Below are 24,991 nucleotides of genomic sequence, written 5' to 3'. Positions count from 1 at the left end.
CAATAAGGTGCGAGGTCACAACAAGGTAGATCGTGAGGTCATAGTCCATCTCATTGTATAAGGGAACTGTTCAATAGTCTTCTCACAGTGGGGTAGAAGCTGTCCTTAAGTCTGTTGGTATGTGCCCTCAGGCTCCTGTATCTTCTACACAATGGAAGAGGAGAGAAGAGAGGATGTCCTGGGTGGGTGGGGTCTTTGATTATGCTGGCTGCTTTGCCAAGATAACAAGAGGTAAAGACAGAGTCCAAGGAGGGGAGGCTGGTGTCCGTGATGCGCTGGGCTGTGTCCACAACTCTCTGCAGTTTCTTGCGGTCCTGGGCAGAGCAGTTGCTGTACCAAGCCATGTGGTAGGAAGCAGAGGGTGGTTGGTGAAGATTGTTTCTCGGAATGGAGCCTGTTGACTAGTGGTGTGCCACAGGGGTCGGTGTTGGGACCCTCACAAGATCACAAGAAGTAGGTCATTCAGCCTATCGAGTCTGCTCCATGAGATAAACTAAAACCTATTCCTATCTAGCCCCAAATTCCAGCCTTATCCCCATATCCCTTGATACTTTGACTAATTAGATACCTATCTATCTCCTCCTTAAACGCCCCCAATGATTGGGCCTCCACAGCTGTACGTGGCAAAGAATTCCATAATTTCACTACCCTCTGGCTAAAGAAATTTCTCCTCATTTCTGTTTTAAACCAGTACACTCTAATTCTAAGATTGTGCCCTCTGGTCCTGGACTCACCCTCCAAGGTGAGGATCACATCTACCCTGTCCAGTCCTTTCAACGTTCTAACTGTTTCTATAAGGTCCCCTCTCATTCTTCTGTACTCCAGTGAGTACAGTCCAAGAGCCGACAAACACTCATCATAAGTAAGCCCTTTCATTCCAGGAATCATCCTCGTAAATCTCTTCTGAACCGTCTCCAACATCAGTACATCCTTCCTAAGATACGGGGCCCAAAACTGCACACAGTATTCCAAATGAGGTCCCACCAGTGCCCTGTAGAGCCTCATCAACACTTCCCTACTTTTATACACTATACCTCTGGAATGCCAACATAGCATTCGCTTTCTTTACTGCCGATCCGACCTTTAGGGTATCCACCCTTGTTATTATTTATATAAAAGATTTGGATGGCACAAGGCTTGATCAGTAACTTTGTGGATGACACAAAATTAGGAGGTGTCATTGATAGCGAAGAAGGTTATCATAGATTACAGAGGGATCTTGATCAGTTAGGGAAGTGGGCTGAGGAGTAGCAACTGGATTTCAATACAGATAAGTGTGAGGTGATGCATTTTGGAAAGTCAAACCAGCGTAAGACTTGTACTATGAATAGTAGGGCACTAGGAAATGTAATGGAACAGAGGGACCTAGGAGTACAAGTGCATAGTTTGTTGAAAGTGGCATCACAGGTAGACAGGATGGTGAAAAAGGCATTTAGCATGCTGGCCTTCATCAGTCAGGGCAATGAGTATAGGATACGGGACATTAGGTTGTAGTTGCATAAGTTGTTGGTGAGGCCGCACTTGTAGTACTGTGCACAGTTTTTGTTATCTTGTAATAGGAAAGATGTGGTTAAACTAAAAAGAGTGCAGAAAAGATTTACGAGGATGTTGCCAGGACTAGAGGGCCTGAATTCTAGGGAGAGGTTGGCCAGGCTAGTTCTTTATTCCTTAGTAGAATGAGGGCGGCCTTATTTTGAAGTGTTTAAAATTATGAGAGGCATAGATGAGTTGGTTGGTAGGGAAGTCCAGGGTAGGGGTGTCCAAAACTAAGGGGGCATAGCTTTATGGTGAGAGGGGAAAGATTTAAAAGGGACTTGAGGGGCAATTTTTACACACACAGGATGGTGAGTATATAGAATGAGCTGCCAGAAGAACAGGAGGATGAATTTTAGTCCTTCACACATACAGTGTGCTGGCTCTTTGAAAGTCCCAGTTTTCTGCATTCTTTCTGTAGCACTTAAAAATGTTTCCTTTTCAAACATGGCTGTTTATAACACCAATTAATAAATTACAAATGATCTCTATCTCTGTGTCTCTATCATTATTGTAATGGTAATATGTTAAATAAAGTCTTCCTAAATTGGTAATTAAGTTAATTGCACATGAACATTTTAATAAGCTGTAGATCAAGACAATCAAACCCGAGGCTCGTGTATTCAGGCATCATGACCCAAGCAACTTGCTCCTGTTTTGAGTTTGCAAGAACTGCCTTTCAAGTACATCAAGTATCCCCTCGATGGCACCTAAATTCTGTACTACTGTATGTGTATTGCGAAATATTTGCAATAATTGGCCACAGACTTTGGTATTGTAGCTTTTCCTACAAATCACCATTGAACCTAGTTTCTAGATTGTTACTTCTCTATTTTACTTTGCTTTGCGATCGCATTGAGGGTAAAAATAAATTAGTTATGTTGTTCCACTCGAGTGACTTTAGTGATCATTGCTGCAGCCTAGCTGACATCCTATTTAAATGGCGAAGATTACATTTAGGATTTAAGAAAATTTTTACTCTGAGAGTTTATGGAATATTGATTCCTATTGCATTATGGTCAGAAAGTAATAGAAAACATGCTCTGAATTGATACATGGCATATAAATGTATGTGCTGCCTACGTAAACAACTGAAAGCTGCATCTATGACTCGCTGTTGTAAATAAATTGAGAATCACTGTTGTATTGCAACATAAATCTAGAAATACTTGTGCACTAACACATTTCCATTGTGTCATGTGAGACGTGTTATTGACCTCAACTTCCTGCTTCACAAAATATCAATATTTTATATCATATATATCAGGTGATCAATGTTTAATTTCTTTATGTAAATTGCGATTATAAGATAGTTCCTTTGCAATGTACTTTGGGGAAAATTATTGTATTTGTATTTAAATTTAATTGTCATCTTAGTGCTTAACTACACAGAATGCTACAGTACAGAGGGAAGCACAAAACTAGCAAGTGGTGACAGCAAATAATTAGGAATTACAGCAAATAAATAGAATACTGACCTTTCTGGTAAAGAGGAAGGAGAGTGAAAATATTGGTTCCTACTGTACAGGGTGTTGCTGAGGCCACTCTTGGAGTGTTGTGCAAAGTTTTGGTCTCTTTATTTATGGAGGGGTATACTTGCACTGGAGGCAGTTCAGCGAAGGACTGCCAAGTTAATTCCTGGAATGAATGGTTTGCCTTACCTTTGAGTAGTTTGGGCCTATATTTGAGGAGAATTGGAAGATGTCTTATTGAAATGTATAGGATTCTGAGAAGCCTGCTTTAAAGGTAGGTACTAAGAAGATGTTTTCACTCAGGGGAGTGCCTAGAATTAGGATACATGGTTTTGGAATAAGGGATTGCACATTTAAGATGGAGATGAAACGGAACTCTTTCTCTGAGGGTTATATCCTCTTTGGCATTTGCTACTCCAGAGAGGTGTGGAGACTGAATCATTGAACTTCTTTAAGGTTGAGTTTTATTCAATAGGGGAGTCAAGGTTTATGGGGAGCAGGAAGGAAATTGGAGGTGAAGCCAAGATCTTGCCAGCCATGGAAACACAAGAGACTGCTGGAATCAGGAGTAAAGAACAAACTGCTGGAGGAACTCAGCGGGTCAGGCAGCATCTGTGGACGGAAACGGATGGTGGACATTTCAGGTCGAGGCTATTCATCTGGACTGAATGATAGAGGGAAGATAGCTAGTATAAAGAGGTGAGGAGAAGGGGTGCAGCAAGTGCTGTCCATCGATAGTGGATCCAGGTGTGGAGGGGTGATTGGCAGATGGAGGAGGGAAGAGTGGAAATAACAAAAGAGACTGGAAGGTGATTGGTGGAGGCAACAAAGGACTGCAGACAATGGAATCTGATGGGAAAACAAGGTGGAGCATGGAACCAAATAAAGGAGGTAGGGTGGTTGGATGGGAACAGTAGGGGGAGGGGACCCAGTTGGAGGAGTGTGTAGGTGATGGGCAGATGGAGAAGGGGAGAGACACAGGGTGATAGGGAGATGGTGGGGGGAGGTGGGGGGAGCGGGGAGGGTGTTGGAGGAACTGGATAGATCAGGTGGAGAGAGAAAGGCACGGACGGTGAGCAGTTTACCTGATATTGGAGAATTCAGTGATAATGCTTCGTCATGTTGTAGACTACTCAGATGGAATATGAGGTGCTGTTCCTCACAAGCTTGTGTTTAGCCTCACCCTTGCAGTGGAGGAGGCCAAGGATGGACATGTCGGTACGGGAATGAGGAGACGAATTGGGGAGGACAGACCTAGAATTCAACACCTCCCTCTGCAACTGGATCCTTGACTTTCTGACCAACAGACCACAATCAGTGAGGATAGGCAGCAACACCTCCAGCAATGATTATTCTCAACCCTGTACTCCACAAGGCTGCGTCCTTAGCCCTCTACTCTACTCCCTATATACTCATGACTGCATGGCCAGCTTCTGCTCTAACTCCATCTACAAGCTTGCAGATGATACCATTGTAGTAAGTTGTATCTCAAATAATGATGAGTCGGAGTATAGGAAGGAGATAGAGAGAGTGACATGGTGTCATGACAACAAGCTTACCTCAATGTCAGCAAATCAAAAGTGGTGGTCATTGACTTCAGGAAAGGGGGTGGTGTACATGCACCTGTCTACATCAATGGTGCTGAGGTCGAGAGGGTTGAGAGCTTCAAGTTCCTTGGAGTGAACATCACCAATAGCCTGTCCTGGTCCAACCATGTAGACGCCAAAGCCAGGAAAGCTCACCAGCACCTATACTTCCTCAGGAGGCTAATGTCCTCATGTCCCCTTTGACACTCACCAACTTTTATCAATGCGCCATAGAAAGCAGTTCTGGTATGGCAACTGTTCTGCCCGAGACTGCAAGAAACAGCAGAGGGTTGTGGATACAGCCCATCACATCACAAAAACCAGCTCTATGGACTCTGTCTATACCCCTCACTGCCTTGGTGAAGCAGCCAGCATAATCAAAGACTCCACCCACCCGGATCATTCTCCCTTCTCTTCTCAGGCAGAAGATACAGGAGCCTGAGGGCACGTACCACCAGGCTCAAGGACAGCTTCTATCCCACGGTCATAAGACTATTGAATGGTTCCCTTATACCATGAGATGGACTCTTGACGCTACAATCGACCTTGTTTGACTTTGTACCTTATTGTCTACCTGCATGCACTTCCCTGTAACTGTGACACTTTACTATTATCTATTCTGTTATTGTTTTTACCCTGTACTAACTCAATGCACTGTGTAATGAATTGATCTGTAGGAACGGTATGCAAGACAAGTTTTTCACTGCACCTCAGTACAAGTGACAATAATAAACCAATACAATTAAAATGGCTAGCAACTGGGAGATCCAAAAGGCCATGGTGGACGAAGCACAAGTGCTCTGCAAAGCGGTCCCCTAGTCTGCGCTTTGTCTCACCTGTGTAGAGAAGTCACATTGAGAGCACTGAATGCAATAAACAAGGTTGGAGGAGATGTACGTGAATCTCTGCCTCAACATGGTATTGAATGCCAGAGCTGACTGAAGGGCCAGTGTGGGTCTCCTCCTGCTCTTATTTTTAAGTTATTTTTTGAAAGATATCTTTGCATTTTAGAGAGTTTTTGAAATAAACTGTAAAAAAACTGGTTTATAGGAACAGTTGTTGCAATAATTTCATAAAGAGAGAAAATACCTCCTGTCAGAATTGTTTATTTTAGGACTGAATATAGGAACAGCAATATACCCATGCAGCATGATGATTGATTGGGTGATTCCCTTTTCAATCAAGCTTGCTGACCAACACTTTAACTATGTGAATAAAATACCTCAGCCACGTGTAATGTTACTGAAAAATTAACCTGTTCATATGACCAACCAACTAACTCATTGACTAATTTGTTGTCATTGTTGTCATTTGTTGTCATTAATTGCTCTATGCTTTTAAGTTACTCTTTGGATGTAAATGTTGGTGACAAAACTATTGTTCAATCAGATGCGTGGTTTAAGAAGAGTTAAGAATATTTCTGGTTTACCGCAATATGTTGACATCACATATGATCATCATTAAGATTTTCCCTGTTCCTTACAAACTAGAGGAAAATAAATGCCATTTCCTTATTGCTCTTTACCTATTCTGGAGAGAGAGCTGAGTGTTATTCAAATCCGTCCTCCTCATCCAAACTGCAACCCTCTCCCCCACCCACGCACTCACCCTCTCTCCCTCCGCTCTGCTGGCCGTGGAATTTAAGTCCCGCTCATTAAATTAATCTGTTAATACTGATCAAGAGACTATCAGATTGCCGTTAAAAACATTTTAGCTTTACTAAAGTAGATTTTCAGCAATAAATGTGATGCTAGACACACAGAAATGTGGTTAACTTTTAATAGCCTGCTGAAATGGTCCAGCAAATCACTCAGTTAGAGGGCATCAGATGTGGGGGAGAAAAGCTTTGGCATCACCTTGTAAATTAAATTTTAAAAAAATCAACATCTAAATAGATGAGCTTAAATTTCCAGCATCTCTACTGCATAGTGTGCAATATGATGAATACAATTTTTCAGAATAAATATTTTAATCCTTAACCCTTTACACTGATTACAATGCAAGGAACTTTTGTCAGCTGGCCATTAACGCAAATAATTCATTTTCAGGTACTCAGTGTAATCATCAAGTTACTCTTGTGCTAACAATACCATTTGCTCTGCTCCAACAACATGCTTCAGCCCCAACATTGGACAATTTACCCACATAGTAAGAGTGTGATCTCCCCTTTCCAGCTCCTCATTATGCATTCTAGGCCTCTATGAGTTGCATTTTAATTGCTGTTACATTAGGAGTAAAATACTGGTTTCAGGCTGCCTCAAATCTATTGCATAAAAGGTCCATGCAACCAGCAAAGCAGGCATTCAATTTATTAGCCACACTCTGAGATACCTTCTCTCTTTCCCAGGCTTAGCTCCTCTGATTAGCTACTCTGCAGTAACCACTTAATCTCTGGGTAAAAAACCTCCTTCTGATATCTCTCTTGAACTTCCCACCCATTACTTTAAAGCCATGCCCTCTTGTATTGAGCATTGGTGCCCTGGGAAAGAGGCACTGGCTGTCTATCTATTCCTCTTAATATTTTGTATGCCTCTATCATGTCTCCTCTCATCCTTCTTCTCTCCAAAGAGTAAAGCCCTAGCTCCCTTAGTCTCTCCTCATAATGCATACTCTCTAAACCAGGCAGCATCCTGGTAAATCTCCTCTGCACCCTTTCCAATGCTTCCACATCCTTCCTATAATGAGGCAACCAGAACTGGACACAGTACTCTAAGTGTGGTCTAACCAGAGTTTTGTAGAGCTGCATCCTTCTGCTCTTAAACTTGATCCCACGATTTATGAATGCTAACATCCCATAAGCTTTCTTAACTACCCTATCCACCTGTGAGGCAACTTTCAGAGATCTGTGGATATGAACCCCCAGATCCCTCTGCTCCTTCACACTACCCAGAATCCTGCCATTAACTTTGTACTCTGCCTTGGAGTTTGTCCTTCCAAAGTGTACCACCTCACACTTCTCGGATTGAACTCCATCCGCCACTCCTCAGCCCAGCTCTGCATCCTATCTGCAATCTTCAACAGTCCTCCACACTATCCAAACCACCACCAACCTTTGTGTCGTCCGCAAACTTGCCAACCCACCCTTCTACCCCCTCATCCAAGTCATTAATAAAAGTCACGAAAAGTAGAGGTCCCAGAACTGATCCTTGTGGGACACCATTAGTCACAGCCCTCCAATCTGGATGCACTCCCTCCACCACAACCCTCTGCTTTCTACAGGCAAGCCAATTCTGAATCCACACAGCCAACCCTCCCTGGATCCCATGCCCTCTGACCTTCTGAAGGAGCCTACCATATGGAACCTTGTCAAACGCCTTACTAAAATCCATGTGGACCACATCTACTGCACTACCCTCATCAATCTGTCTGGTCACCTCCTCAAAGAACACTATCAGGCTTGTGAGACATGATTTGCCCTTCACAAAACCATGCTGGCTGTCCCTGATCAGACCATGATTCTCTAAGTGCCCGTAGATCCTATCCCTAAGAATCTTTTCCAACAGCTTGCCCACCACAGATGTAAGGCTCACTGGACTATCCCTACTTCCTTTTTTGAATAAGGGGACAACATTTGCCACCCTGCAATCCTCCAGTACCATTCCCTGGACAGTGAAGACTCAAAGATCCTAGCCAACAGTTCAGCAATCTCCTCCCTCGCCTCGCGGAGTAGTCTGGGGAATATTCAGTCAGGCCCTGGGGACTTACCTGTCCTAATATTTTCTAACAGCTCCAACACATCCTCCCTCTTGATATCTACATGCTCCAGAACATTAACCTTACCAACACTGTCTTCAGCGTCATCAAGGCCCCTCTCCTTGGTGAATACTGAAGAGAAGTATTCATTGAGGCCCTCACCCAGTTCCACAGCTTCCAGGCACATCTTCCCACTTTTGTCTCTAATCGGTCCTACCTTTACTCTCATCATCCTTCTGCTCTTCACATAAGTGAAAAAAAGCTTTGGTCTACAGAATCCGATGGTAATTTCTGGTTTGATGTACTGTATCTACTGAAACAATAACTTAGCAATTTGGAGAAAGCTTCTACATTCTGTCCCCACTACAGATCAAACAATCCTAGCTTCTCAAAGACAATGGTGTTCTGGACTCCAACATGTAATTTAGGAGGAAGCAGCACTTTATCCTAATCATTTCAAACAAATTTCTGTATCTAGTGTTATGTACCAGCAACAACAGAAACACAACGAGCCATGTATAAATGTTAGAATCTATTAATTAATAACTGCTTGTAATAATAAGAGAAATAAAAACATTGGATATTAAACATTGACCCCAAAAAATAAACTCAAAGTGTGTGTGTGTGGCAAACTCCCAGACCCCAAGTCTAGGAATAGTTCTCAACTTCAGTTCAGCAAGTCATAAGGTAGAACGATGAGCAAAGGCTTTTGCAAAACCACAGTAGATTATAGAATGTAGAGAAAATTTATGAAATCCACAAGTTCCACGATGGAACCCATACGACAACTCAATCACCAATGATCTCCATTGCTTTGTTCCAAAGTATCTGCATTCGATACGTAGTTGCCCACAAGATATACCCGCTTTCCAGTACAGGTTAACAACAAAGTGGACACCACAGATTGCTCCAAAAATCCATACATGAATTGTATAGTGACAGTCACAGCTATTGTTCTTCATCCATAGATACAGAGACTGGCAGTCAGTGTCTCTCTCTCTCTCTCCGTCTCTCTGTGCAACAGCCAGTATGCTCCAGTTATAGTCTTGCAGTCATCAGATAACACCACACACACACTACCACACTACTGTCCAGGTGCCTTAAAGGGACATTCACTAAGTAGCAACCTGGCTCGTAACACTAGTATCATACAGAAATGATTTCCATTTGGTGTAGCTTACTATTCTTAGTTTTTTTTTCAAATGTCTAGAAAAGATGCATCTACAGAAGTTATTTTTAAAAAATCATGAAATTATCTGTATTCCCAATGAGGCCTAATATAGATTTCCTATAACTTTGATTTCCTGATTTACTTGTTGTTGTCCTATGCTTTTGGTTTTGATCCTTTTTTGCTTTAGTGAAAACAAACTCTCACAACTACCAAACAAGCACGGTATGTTTGAGGCAACAAAACTAAAATAAAAGAAAATTTTACCAAATTAACTCTTTTAAAGTTATTTTATTTCCTCATTAGATAAAAGTTTGTTGTTCACAGTGTTTTGCTTCAACCAGGTGAAAGTGCAGATAACCACTTAAGGAATCTGATGATTCTATATATTAAGTGAAAGGAATTCATGATTCTACGTGCTTTGCAGTAGAGAAAACAGATACATAGAGTCATAGAACAACACAGCACAGATACAGGCCCTTCAGCCCAACAATTCCATGCCAACCTTGATGCCCACCCAGCTAGTCCCAATTTCCTGTGTTCAGCCCAAATCCCTCAGCCCCACCCTTGCATGTACCCATCCAAGTGCTTCTTAAATGATACTATTGTACCTGCCTCAACCGCTTCCTCTGGCAGCTCATTCCATATACTTACCACCCTCTGCATGAAAATGTTGCTCCTCAAGTCCCTTTTAAATCTTTCCCCTCTCACCTTAAATCTAGGCCCGCTAGTTTTGGACTCCCCTACCCTGGGGAAAAGACTACCATCCACCTTATCTATGCCCCTCATGATTTTATAAACCTCTATAAGGGCATCACACATTCTCCCAAGCTCCAAGGAATAAAGAGCTCTCCTTATAACTCAGGCCTTCCAGTCCTGGCAACATCCTTGTAAATCTTTTCTGCACTCTTTCCAGTGTAACCACATCTTTCCTGTAACAGTGTGACCCAAACCATACACAACACTGCAAGTGCAGCCTCACCAACAACTTACATAACTTCAACATAATGTCCCAACTCCGATACTTGATGCCCTGACTGATGAAGGCCAGCGTGCACTACACTTTTCACTACCCTATGTGTGGCGCCACTTTCAACAAACTATGCACTTGTACTCCTTGGTCCCTCTGTTCCATTACATTCCCTAGTGCCCTACCATTCATAGTACAAGTCCTACACTCACCTCACACTTATCTATACTCAAATCTGTTTGCCACTCCTTAGCCCACTTCCCTAACTGATCAAGATCCCCCTGTAATCTACGATAACCTTCTTCACTATCCACACCTCCTAATTTCATGTCATCCACAAAGTTACTGATCAAGCCTTGCGCATTCACATCCAAATCATTTATATGAATAACGAATAACAAGGGTCTCAACTCCAACCCCTGTGGCACACCATTAGTCATTAGCCTTCATTCCAAGAAACAATCTTCAACTACCACTCTCTGCTTCCTGCCTCCGAGCCAATTTTGAACCCATCTAACTAGTTCTTCCTGGATTCCATGGGACCTAACTTTCCAGACCAGCCTACCATGCAGGACCTTGTTGAAGGCCTTGCTTAAGTTCAAACAGGCAACATCCACTGCCCCACCCTCATCTACCTTTTTGGTTACCTCTTTAAAAAACTCTAAAAGGTTCCTCAAGCACAACTTTCCACGCACAAAGCCATGCTGACTCCTCCTAATCAGACTCTGTTTATCTAAATGCTGGTAGATCCTGACCCTCAGAATTCCCTCCAGTAACTTCCCCACTAGTGATGTCAGGGTGACCAGCCTGTAGTCCCTGATTTGTCCTTGCTAAACAACAGAACCTTAAGCTACTTTTCAATCTTGGTCAGGCCCTCAGGATTTATCCACCTTAATGCACTCTAATGCTACAAATACCTCCTCCCTGGTCCTCCTTAGCATCTCCACGTTTCCCTTATCTCTTGAGCAACCATGATTTTCTCCTCAGTAAACACCCACCCATTAAAAATCTCACCCATCTCCTGTGGCTCAAGACATAGGTGGCCCTTTTTTATCATGCTTAAAATGTACTTGTTCTTTGTAGAGTTGCTTTGGACAAGTGGAATATGAAATTTTAGGTCAGAGTTTCAACTTGCCACCAAAACATCCATTCTGGGTCAGCGAAGCTACTTAACCATTTGATACTCACTTCGATTGATTTGATCGCTATACAGGCTATTTGCAGTGCAGTTCATGTCATTACATCACAGGAAGGATGTGAAGGCTTTGAAGGATGCAAAAGAGGTTCCCAAAATGCTGTCAGGATTGGGGCTTTCAGGAGAGATTGGGCAAACTTGGATTGTTGGCTCTGGAGTGTCAGGGACTGAGGGATGACCTGATAGTACATAAAATTATGATAGGCATTGATAGGTTAGATTGTCAATCTTTTCCCCAGGGTGGGTGGAAATATCAAATACTAGAGGGCATAGGTTTAAGATGAGAGGGGGAAAGTTTAAAGGAGATTTATGAGGCAAGAGTAGAAGGTGCCTGATATGGAAGATGGTGGAAGCAGATATGATAACAATGCTTAAACAAAATTTAGGCATGGATATGACAGGGAATGGAGGGATATAGACCACATTGTAGGCAGATGGGATTAGTTTTGTGTGGCAATTACTTGAATCCAGGTGAAAACTTAGAGCATCTTTAACAATTCTGGTTACCTTCAGGTGCTTTACAGTGAATGAAATACTTTTTGAAGCACAATTGTAAAGCAGGAAACACAATAGCCAATTTGTATATGGCCAATTGGTTACAAAATTGCAATGATATAATGGCCATGCCATTATGTTTAAGGTGGTTCCAGCTGAACATTAAACATTGGTCAGGATACCATGGAGAATTCTTCTTCCTTGAAAGAATACCACAGGATCTTTTACATCCACCTGAAGGACCAGATGAGGGTCTTGTTTCATCTCTCATACAGAAGATGGCAACTCCAAAACAGCAGCACCTTCTCACTACTGTACTACCAGCCTCAATTTTGTAATTAGGCCTCTTGAATCCACAACTTCATGCTCAGAAGGGAGGACCACCACCAAATCATTACTGGCACTGAAGAAAATGTAACAGATTTGCAGTTATAGTATGCCTTTCAAGTCCCTAGGATTTTCAAAAGCACTTAAAAATCAAAAGAGCAATTTTTATACACCTGTAATGGGCTCATTCTGTAATCTCTCCAAATCTTAAGAGATTTTTTAAAAAAGAGCAAAACCCTGCAATTTAGATGGTCACATTATTTACAAAGAACAAAGTAAACACTATAAAACTGCTGATCTCCTCATTGTGAAATTACAGTGGCGTGACCTTTTTTTCAGATTTTTCAAAAATCTGAATTTAAGCTTTGGAAAATTCAGGTAATTTTACTTTAAGCGTCATTGGTCAATGACTTGTATCAATGGGGACATATATAAAAATAACGGCATGTAGTAACCAAAATATAGTCAAATACGGCCAATAGCAAGCACAGGCAAAAAAAAACTTAAAAATTAATTTTCAGTGCGAATCAAAAATATGATCTTTTATAATTCTGCAAGATTTTCTTTTACCAGCAAGACTGCAAGATGGAGGATTGCTTTCATAGAATTTCTCAAATATGATAGCATCATTTAGATATGGAGCCACAACTATTTCCAGAATCAGCAAAAGGCAGATATGCCAAACTTTTGTTTCTTACACTTGTTATATATCTTTGGCACAGGAAAACATAGAATCTTGTTCAGTTTAAAACAGCAGCTAATGAACTTCTTACAGTACAGACAAAAAAAAGATGTGCATTATTTTACATTAGGTATGAACCGCCTTGACTGCATCACAATACAATATACAGGCTATTATTTGAAAACACAGATTTTATTATGACTATTAAGGCAGTCTGCATCTGGCGACATTTGCAGGAAATTAGAGAGGCATTTACATCACAGTAAAGTGGAATCATTTAGCAAATTAAGTGGGTGATTTCCATCCTCTGTGGAAATTGGTAAGAGAGGTTGCAGCATCCATAGTAAGCCCAGGTTCACTTCTCTTCAGGTCTGAAATAATATCTCACTGGAGGACCTGGCAAGTCTTCATCACCATCAGATTCGGCTGCAAATGATACCGTCAAGTCAACATACTTCTTGTCCAATGTTGGTTTCACTAACTTCTGCATTCTGCAATGAAAGTGTATGTACATGAAGGTTACACATGGATTGAATCCCATCCCTTCCCTAACTCAACCAATAATGTCAGTGCCAAGAGTATTCCATAAATGCGTCTGTTAAGACTGAGATAATACATCCACTCTTTTTCAAATTATACCATAGATCATAAAAGTCCTCCGGAGAGAACAAATGCAGTCATCTTATCTGAAATTGTCAAAGAAAAAGAGAAACACTCAGCAGAACCATATTTGACCTGAAATATTTATTCTGTTTCCATGTGCGCTGCTTGATTTGCTGGAAGTTTCCAGCCTTTCCTGCTTTTGCTTCAGATTTCCAGTACTCGATTGGCATCTCCCTAGAGCAAGGGGTTTAGATGGGGTGGAGTTTGTTAGATGTGTTCAGGAAGGTTTCTTGACACAATATGTAGATAAGCCTACAAGAGGAGAGGCTGTGCTTGATTTGGTATTGGGAAATGAACCTGGTCAGGTGTCAGATCTCTCAGTGGGAGAGCATTTTGGAGATAGTGATCATAATTCTATCTCCTTTACAATAGCATTGGAGAGAGATAGGAACAAACAAGTTAGAAAAGTGTTTAATTGGAGTAAGGGGAATTATGAGGTTCTCAGGCAGGAAATTGGAAGCTTAAATTGGGAACAGATGTTCTCAGGGAAAAGTACAGAAGAAATGTGGCAAATGTTCAGGGGATATTTGTGTGGAGTTCTGCATAGGTACGTTCCAATGAGATAGGGTACAGGAACTGTGGTGTACAAAGACTGTAATAAATCTAGTCAAGAAGAAAAGAAAAGCTTACAAAAGGTTCAGAGAGCTAGGTAACGTTAGAGATCTGGAAGATTATAAGGCTAACAGGAAGGAGCATCAGAAGGAGATTGCTGAACCTCTGTTGATGATCTTTGCATCATCAATGGGGACGGGAGAGGTTCCGGAGGATTGGAGGGTTGCGGATGTTGTTCCTTTATTCAAGAGAGGGAGTAGAGATGGCCCAGGATTTATAGACCAGTGGTTGGTAATTTGATGGAGAAGATCCTGAAAGGCAGGATTTACTAACATTTGGAGAGGTATAAAATGATTAGGAATAGTTAGCATGGCTTTGTCAAAGGCAGGTCCTGCCGTAGGAGCCTAATTGAATTTTTTGAGGATGTGACTAAATATATTGATGAAAGAAGAGCAGTAGATGTAGTGTATATGGATTTCAGTAAGGCATTTGATAAGGTACCCCATGCAAGGCTTATAGAGAAAGTAAGAAGGCATGGGATCCAAGGGGACATTGCTTTGTGGATCCAGAACTGGCTTGCCAACAGAAGGCAAAGAGTGGTTGTTGAAGGGTCGTATTCTGCATGGAGGTCAGTGACCAGTGGTGTGCTTCAGGGATCTGTTCTGGAACCCTTACTCTTCATGATTTTTAAAAATGACTGGATGAGGAAGTGGAGGGATGGGTTAGCAAGTTTGCTGATGACACAAAGGTGTTGTGGATAGTGTGGAGGGCTGTCAGAGGTTACAGCGGGACATGGATAGGATGCTAAACTGGGCTGAGAAGTGGCAGTTGGAGTTCAACCCAGATAAGTGTGAAGTGGTTTGTTTTGGTAGGTCAAATATGATGGAAGAATATTAATGGTAAGACTCTTGGCAGTGTGGAGGATCAGAGGGATCTTGGGGTCTGAGTCCACAGGACACTCAAAGCAGCTGCACAGGTTGACTCTGTGGTTAAGAAGGCATACTGTATATTGTCCTTCATCAATCGGGGAATTGAATTTAGGAGCTCACTTGGAGTACTGTGCTCAGTTCTGGTCACCTCACTACAGGAAGGATGTGGAAGCCATAGAAAGGGTGCAGAAGAGATTTACAGGGATGTTGCCTGGATTGGGGAGCATGCCTTATGAAAATAGGTTGAGTGAACTTGGCCTTTTCTCCTTGGAGCAACAGAGGACGAAAGGTGACCTGATAGAGGATAAGATGATAAGAAGCATTGATCGTGTGGATAGTCAGAGGCTTTTTCCCAGGGCTGAAATGGTTGCTACAAGAGGACACAGGTTTAAGGTGCTGGGGAGTAGGTCTCGAGGTGATGTCAGGGGTAAGTTTTTTACTCAGGGAGTGGTGAGTGCGTGGAATGGGCTGCCAGCAACGGTGGTGGAGGCGGATATGATAGGGTCTTTTAAGAGACTTTTGGATAGGTACATGAAGCTTAGAAAAATAGAGGGCTATGGGTCAGCCTAGTAATGGCACATGTTCAGCACAACTTTGTGGGCTGAAGGGCCTGTATTATGCTGTAGCCTTTCTATGTTTCTACCTAGAGGTTTTTGATTTTAGCTACTGGTGGCGCTCGATGGAGTAAGTCACAACTTGGCTTTTGTCCAGTAACTTTTTAATCTTTTATATACCACGCTTTAATAAGTCTTTGATTTTTAACTGTTGAAATGTACACCAGAGCTAAAGCGTCAGCTAATGGCAAAGGTAATGGAGCCAACCTACTTTGGAAGCTATTTCTAATCTGGATAAAAAGTTTGACCGGAGCTTTGCCGAATTGAAGTCCCTTTTAAAGGACTTTGAAGACAGACAAAATACACTTATCCAGGAAAATGCTAAACAAAAGCAATTAATTGCTGAACTCAACCGAGCTGGAAAAGAGAGAGATGCCAAACTCCATTCACTTGAAAATGACTGAAATATGACAAAACAAAACCTGGAAAAGCAACAACAGAGGATCATCGACCTGGAAGGGCGCAGCCGGAGAACAAATTTAAGAATCATCGGTTTTCCAGAGAACACCGAGACTGGTAACCCTATGGATTTTTTTTCTAAACTTCTGGTCGATGTGTTTGGTTCCAAAATGTTTCCTGTTCAGCCTATTCTTGATAGAGCTCGTCTAGCAATAAGATCCAAACCTGCCCCGGACCAAAAACCTCGGCCAGTAATATTGAGATTTCATTATGTCAACATCAAGGAACTCTTGATTCGTACCGCTCGTGGAGGTGGAATGATTCAATTTAAACAATGGAAGTTTCGAATAGTTGAAGATTACACCCCAGAAGTTATAGAACATAGAACATAGAAAAATTACAGCACAATTCAGGCCCTTCGGCGCACAAAGCTGTGCCAAACATGTCCCTACCCTAGAAATTACTAAGCCTACCCAAAGCCCTCTATTTTACTCAGCTCCATGTACCTATCTAATAGTCTCTTGAAAGACCCTATCGTATCTGCCTCCACCACCGTTTCTGGCAGCCCATTCCACACACTCACCACTCTCTGAGTAAAAAACTTACCCCTGACATCTCCTCTATATCTACTCCCCAGCACCTTAAACCTATGTCCTCTTGTGGCCACCAATTCAGCCCTGGGGAAAAGCCTCTATCTACCCGATCAATACCTCTCATCATCCTATACACCTCAATCAGGTCCCCCCTCATTCTCCGTCTCTCCAAGGAGAAAAGGACGAGTTCCCTCAACCTGCTTTCATAAGGCATGCTCTGCATTCCAGGCAGCATCCTTGTAAATCTCCTCTGCACCCTCTCTATGGCTTCCACATCTTTCCTATAGTGAGGCGACCAGAACCGAGCACAATCCTCCAAGTGGGGTCTGACCAGGGACCTATATATCTGCAACAATACCTCTCGGCTCCTAAATTCAATTCCCCGATTGATGAAGGGCAATACACCATACGCCTTCTTAACCACAGAGTCAACCTGCGCAGCCGCTTTGAACATCCTATGGACTCAGACACCAAGATCCCTCTGATCCTCCACATTGCCAAGAGTCCTACCATTAAGACTATATTCTGCCAACATATCTGACCTACCAAAATGAACCACTTCACACTTATCTGGGTTGAACTGCATCTGCCACTTCTCAGCCCAACTCTGCATCCTAACTATGTCCCTCTGTAACCTCTGACAGCCCTCCAAACTATCCACAACACCTCCAACCTTCGTGTCATCCGCAAACTTGCTAACCCATCCCTCCACATCCTTATCCAGGTCGTTTATAAAAATCACAAAGAGTAAGGGTCCCAGTACAGATCCCTGAGGTACACCACTGGTCACCGACCTCCATGTAGAATATGACCCTTAAACAACCACTCTTTGCCTTCTGCGGGCCAGCCAGTTCTGGATCCACACTGCAATGTCCCCTTGGATCTCATGTCTCCTCACCTTCTCCATAAACCTCGCATGGGGTACCTCATCAAACGCCTTGCTGAAATCCATATACACTACATCCACTGCTCTCACTTCATCGATGTACTTAGTCACATCCTCAAAAAATTCAATCAGGCTCGTAGGACAGGACCTGCCTGTGACAAAGCCATGCTGACTATTCCTAATCATATGATACATCTCCAAATGTTCATAAATCCTGCCTCTCAGGATCTTCTCCATCAGCTTACCAACCACTGAGGTAAGACTCACTGGTCTATAATACCCTGGGCTATCCCTACTCCCCTTCTTGAATAAGGGAACAACATCTGCAACCCTCCAATCTTCCGGAACCTCTCCCGTCTCCATCGATGACGCAAAGATCATCGTCAGAGGCTCTGCAATCTCCTCCCTCACCTCCCACGGCAACCTGGGGTACATCTCATCCGGTCCCGGCGACTTATCTAACTTGATGCTTTCCAAAAGTTTCAGCACCACCTCTTTTCTAATATCTACATGCTCAAGCTTTTCAGGCCATTGCAAGTCCCCACTACAATCCCCCAGAACTTTTTCCATGGTGAATAGTGACGTAAAGTATTCATTAAGTACCTCCGCAATTTCTTCCGGATCCATACACACTTTCCCGCTGCTGCACTTGATAGGCCCTATCCTTTCGCACCTCATCCTCTTACTCTTCACATACTTGTAGAATGCCTTGGGGTTTTCCTTAATCCTGCCCACCAAGGCCTTCTCATGTCCCCTTCTGGCTCTCCTAATCTCTTTCTTAAATTCCTTCCTTTTAGCCTTGTACTCCTCCAGATCTCTAACATTACCTAGCTCTCTGTACCTTTTGTATGCTTTTCTTTTCCTTTTGACTAGATTTATTATATTGTGGCGACTCACCGTCTAGTCGGGCGAACCGGCTCGGCAGTCGGGTCGCGCGGTGTTGGAGCGACGAGGCCCAAGATGGCGGCGGGCCTCGTCTTTCCAAGCGACGGGGAGAACCCGCGCGCGGGAAAGTTCTGATGACGTAGGACTTACGTCATTGCCGGTTTTTTGGGCGGGAGTTTTCTCCCTTAAAGGGCCTGCGCAAGGCGGGAAAATAAACCAGTCCTGTTTGGCAATCCTCCGAGTGAGTCTTGTTTTATTCCGCGGTAGCAACCGCTACACTATGAAAGAAAGGCTGACTTACAAACCAATTATGGCTCGCATCTACCAAAACAATTATCATCCTGCATTATTATTCCCAGCAAGGCTGAGAATTACACTACCTGATAAATCTCGCAAATGGTTTAAATCCGTCCAAGAGGCCGAAGAACTTCTTATGAACTAGCTTTTAACCTTAGAAGCTTAAGAAATGTAGAAGAGACACGGTGTTCATCCTTTGATTTACTACCTACTTGGTTTATTAAGCAATGAATTTTTAGAGTTAAACCTTTCCTTTTCTTTCTTTTAATATTTTTAATGTTTTGTTTTAATAATTAAGAATTTAACAAAATGACTGTTTGCCTTCTTTTCGAAATAATTATAAAACTGTATTTTTTAAATGTCGACTGTTAACGCCCTTTGGCTTTGCTTCAATTTCACAACTATTGTTGTTAGTTTGGTAACTTTGTTTCGACTATGTTGATAGCCTGTTTAGACTAACCTAGGGTGGCTTACATATTTTTCCAACTTGGACCTCTGCCACCAATAGAACTGGGGTTAGTTCAATTAGAGGTTAGCTTTCTGGCTGCCTATTGGCCAGTTTTCGGGCTGTTGGGGGAGGGGGTTGGGGCTGTTTTTAGGGTTATTTCTTCTGGACTGATGAACTACAAATATGTCTAAATTGCCGTCATATCCGCTTCCTCTTTGAACTTTTTTACTTCTTCCTGCTAGTGGGCGTCTTGTACAGCAAGATTAACCCTTTACATACCATATGTTTTTAAATCTGTTAAAATGGATAAGACTATTTTATCTCATGGAATATTAACGGTTTAAACAATCCGGTCAAGCGCAAGAAGATCTTTAAAGTTTTTCCACAGATTAAATGCTCAGATCATTTTTGCCCAGGAGACTCATATCAGGAAGAAAGATAATCAACGTTTTTTAGATTTTGGAGGGGTCAACAGTTTCATTCAAATTCACAAGCGAAGGTGAAAGGAGTCTCTATTTTTATAGACTCCTCAATTTCGTTTGTCCATCATGAGACAATAATTGGTAGATTTTTATTAATTACCGGTTTACTTCATAATAAAAAAGTTGTTATGGTTAATGTTTATGCACCCAATGTAGATCACCCTGAATTTTTTAAACATCTGCTTGCATTTTTTCCTAATTTAAATGAATACGCTTTGATTATGGGTGGAGATTTCAACTGCTGTTTAAACCCTTCGATGGATAGATCTGTGTCAAATCCTGCACTTCCAAACAAATCCGCTGCCTTTATTAACTCCTTCTTAGTTGAATCTGGAATTTTAGATGTTTGGAGATTTCTACATCCATATGATAAAGAATTTTCATTTTTTTCTCACGTCTACCATATTTACTCAAGGATTGATTTTTTTTAATTGATGCTAGACTAGCTCCACTTATTATGGACTGTAAATACGATGCAATTGCTATTTCTGATCATGCACCATTGAAATTATCAATTAAATTACCAGATGTTTCCTTTGGTGTCAGACAATGGCAATTTAACCCTTCTCTATTACAAGACTTAGATATTGTCCAGTTTATTAAAGAACAGATTTCATTTTTTTTAACTGATTTTACTGAAGAAATCTCCAGTGGGATAATATGGGATACTTTTAAAGCATATATCCGTGGTCAAATTATTTCATATTCCGTGGGATTGAAAAAACGAACTAATAATGAAATCCGTATACTGGCTGACAAGATTAAAGAAATCGATAAAAAATATTCTGATACTCCTAATCTGGAGCTTTATAAAAAGAGAACAGAACTCAAATTACAACATAGTTTATTATTAACATCTTCAATTGAAAATCTACTACTTAAAACCATTAGTCAATTTTATATATATGGTGACAAACCTGGTAAATTATTGGCCAACCAATTGAAAGCTACTTTAACTAAACGTCAGATTAATAAAATTCGTAAACCAGATGGTACCTACACGATAGATCATGTTCAAATTAATAAATCCTTTCAAGAATTTTATTCTTCTTTATACCTATCAGAATCCCCTGAGGACTCTATATCAATGCATGAATTTCTAAGAGATTTGAAGATTCCCCAATTATCTTTAAATGAACGTTCTATATTAGACGTACCCATTTCGGAGGAAGAAATAAAGAAAGTAATATTTTCAATGAACTCGGGTAAAACACCCGGTCCTGACGGATATATAGTCAAATTTTTAAAATCCTTTTCTGATATTCTTGTTCCCTGGTTAGCAAAAATTTTTAAAGGCGCCCTATCAGTGGGTAAACTACCACAGTCCTTCTACGATAAAGATCCCACTGAATGTGCATCTTATAGACCTATTTCTTTATTAAATGTAGATTCCAAAATATTGGCCTTTGATTGGAAAAGGTTCTTCCACAAATTATCTCTGAAGATCAGACAGGATTTATTCAGAATCATTATTTACATTTTAATATTAGGAGATTAATGAATATTATATATACCCCTCCATCCCAAATTCCAGAATGTGTTGTCTCACTAGATGCTGAAAAGGCGTTTGACAGAGTCGAATGGGAATATCTATTCATTACACTTCAAATATTTAATTTTAGCCCTAAATTTATATCTGCGATCAAACTGATTTATTATACACCTATGGCTTCAATACTCACTAATAATCAAAGATCCCCTTTGTTTAGGCTTTTTCAAGGTACTAGACAAGGTTGCCCTTTAAGTCCTTTATTATTTGATATTGCTTTGAAACCCTTGGCTATTGCACTCTGGGATTCTTCAAACATATGTGGTATTACTCGCAGACAGAAGATTCATAAGATATCTCTTTACGCAGATGACCTGTTACTTTATATTTCTCATCTGGAGGAATCTATCCCCGCAGTACTATCACCACTAGATCAGTTTAGTGTTTTTTCTGGCTATAGATTCAATCTCAATAAGAGTGAACTTTTTGCATTAAATATGCAAACCCCAATTTACAGGCAATTACAGATTAGTAACTGACTATTTTATGTATTTAGGTGTTAAAATTACCAAGAAACATAAGGACTTATTTAAAGTTAATTTACTGCCTTTAATTGACCATGTTAAACAATTATTTACTAAATGGTCCCCACTGTCTTTATCATTGGTAGGCCAAATTAATGCGGTCAAGATGAATATTTTACCAGAATGCTTATACTTATTTCAAGAGATTCCAACTTCCTTCCCGAAATCTTTTTTTGACATTATTGATTCTAAAATTCTTTCATATATTTGGCAGAATAAAAACCCAAGGTTAAGTAAGAAATATTTACAAAAACTAAAAACGGATGGTGGTATGGCCCTGCCTAACTTTAGATTATACTATTGGGCAATTAATATCAGATATTTAATTTTTTGGATACAAGATTTAGACGTAATTCAATGTCCCAAATGGGTACTCCTTGAGCATCAATCAGTACACGGATTTTCATTAGTTTCTATTTTAGGAGCTTCACTCCCTTTTGCACTTACCAAATTAACTAAACATATGATTAACCCAATAGTTAAACATACAATACGAATACAGATTTAATTTCGTAAATTTTTTGGATTGAATAAATTTAACTTGTCAAGTCCCATTCAATCTAATTTTTTCTTTCAACCATCCAGAGTTGACCCAGTTTTTTCTACATGGAAAAGGAAGGGAATAATATGTTTTCATAATTTATTCATTGATAACTGTTTTTCATCTTTTGAACAATTGTCTAACAAATACAATTTTTTACACTTTTTTCGATACTTGCAGATTAGAAATTTTTTAAAAGCTACTACACCCTCTTTTCTGACACCATATAAAACTGAAATTACGGAAAAAATTTTAGGTCTTCATCCTTATCAGAAGGGCTTGATAGCAATAATCTATGATTTAATTATGAAAATACATCCAGAATCACTGGACAAAATTAAGAATGAATGGGAAAGTGAACTCCAGATATCTCTACCTACAGAGACTTGGAAGAAAATTCTTCAATTAGTTAATACATCTTCAATGTGTGCCAGACACTCTTTGATACAGTTTAAGGTAGTTCACAGGATCCATATGTCAAAAGATAAGCTAGCCCGTTTTTATCACCATATAAATCTTATATGTGACAGATGTAAATTGAATGTGGCTTCTCTGACACATATGTTTTGGTCCTGTCCTCTTTTGGAAAAATATTGGAAAGACATTCTTAACATTATCTCAACTGTATTGAATATTGATTTACAACCTCACCCTATCACTGCAATTTTTGGATTACCAAGGATAGAGTCTGGCCATTTACCTGCTTCCACTTACCGTATGATTGCCTTTGTCACATTAATGGCCAAATAATCCATTTTGCTTAAATGGAAGGTGTAGCCGCACACAACGCACTACTCAAGGAACACACGGAGGCAGAGAGTACTGAACTCAAAAACCTTTACTGATTCCACAAAGCGCACAAAAACTCCCTACCCAAGGGCCCCTGCGACCCGCGGGGCGGAAGTGACTTCCGACTGTCCCCAGAGGGTCCGCCCCAAGCGGGTAGTTCAAAACGTGTCTCCCCATGGCTCCCAATGGCGGTTCGAGTCCCGCGTGTGCGGGCCGCCACGAAGGATCCAATACCCCCTACTACTTTTCAATGGTTCTTTCAAACTATATCATGTTTAAACTTGGAAAAAATTAGGAGTGGTACTGTTGATCCTTCGCTTAAAATTGAAGGTATTTGGAGTCCATTTATTCAATACTTTCATATGATATAGATCCCTTTTCAATAACTTTTCAATTTAGAGGAATGGAGTTGACGACATAATATTGCTCTGTTTCTATTGAGAAACTTCAGTCCAGTTTTTCTTTTATTTTTGTCTTTTTTTTGATATTTTCTTTTTAGTTTGGTTTGATATATTTACAATTTTTTATTGATTTGGGGATTTTTTTTCTTTTCTTTTATATACACAATAAATCTTTTTTTTCCTTTCTTTCATATTATATTTACCTACTAAGAGATCGTGAGAGCTAAAGATTTTTTTTATATTTTATTATTCTTTATGACTATCTATGCCATGATTGTTCTCTTGATCTCTTTGTATTACATGTACAATCATCGATGTTATATGTTAATCTGTATTAATTTGGAAATTAATAAAAAGATTGAAAAAAAAGGAAAAAAAAGATTTTAACTTAACCAAAGAAGTCATCTCAAACTGTGCAGTAGCATTATACTAAGGTGTAGATGTTTAATCTTACTGGCTAGGCTTTTCCACTTATGAACTTTCTAACACACTGATAAAATTATTGAGCAGAAGATCAATGCTAATTCAGGAAAGGATGTCTAAATGGAAAACTGAATTTCCATGAGTGATACGCTACAATTTATCCACTACTGATACATCTCTTTATTTTACCTTCATTACAATGTTGAGCAGAAAGATAAGGAAAGGTTAACTTGATTTGGAACAACTAAAACTGATCTTTGAATGGGACACTCCCTAATTCAAGAATTCAAGATTCATTGGGTGAAGATACTTCCCTCCATTACACAATAACATTGTGCCTCAGCCCAAAATCCAGCTGCACTATCTTGATGATTTATTTCTCACATCAGCCATCTTGTACACATTCTAATTTGTACTGATTTGCATGGTTCTTTTGCATTGTGGATGAATGTGACACTAAGTACATAGTGGTGCAACAGTCAGTGCTGTTGCTGCACAGCTCCAGCGATTTGGGTTCAATCCTGATCTCAAGTACTGTCTGTGTGGGTTTTGCCTGGATTCTCCAGTTTCCTCCCATATCCCAGAGGTGTGCAGGTAGGGTAATTTGTCACTGTAAGTTACCCCTAAAATTGGTGGGGCAGTTGATGGACATGTGAGAATAAGATACAGTGAGGTAATTGGGTGAATGCAATTGATGGATGTTTCCTGAAAGCCATCTTAGACCTTGTGGGCTGAATGGCAGCCGCCTATGACATAAGGAAATGAGAAATAAGTAATAGCGTGAAACTGGACTCCATAGTTTAATGTGGAGCCCTTATGACAAAGGTGGAGGAAACTTTCATCCCATAAGTGGGTAGATTTCAAACCAGGTCACAGAAAAGATAGATTATAGGTT

General features: G+C 40.7%; 1 protein-coding gene across 2 annotated transcripts in view; it reads right to left on the bottom strand.

Moving 5' to 3' along the window:
• Nucleotides 1–9,759: 9,759 nt before the first annotated feature.
• The window catches only part of uba6 (ubiquitin like modifier activating enzyme 6), a 228,766-nt gene continuing 213,534 nt past the window's right edge, over nt 9,760–24,991 (bottom strand). For both annotated transcript variants that reach the window (XM_052019228.1, XM_052019229.1), the window contains exon 33: nt 9,760–13,612. In XM_052019228.1, coding sequence (XP_051875188.1) covers nt 13,477–13,612 — 136 coding nt within the window. In that variant the 3' untranslated portion in view covers nt 9,760–13,476. The remainder of the gene's footprint in view (nt 13,613–24,991) is intronic.

Source organism: Pristis pectinata, chromosome 7, assembly GCF_009764475.1.
Source record: "Pristis pectinata isolate sPriPec2 chromosome 7, sPriPec2.1.pri, whole genome shotgun sequence".
Classification (NCBI taxonomy): domain Eukaryota; kingdom Metazoa; phylum Chordata; class Chondrichthyes; order Rhinopristiformes; family Pristidae; genus Pristis; species Pristis pectinata.
This window is presented reverse-complemented; position numbering and strand designations above follow the sequence as displayed.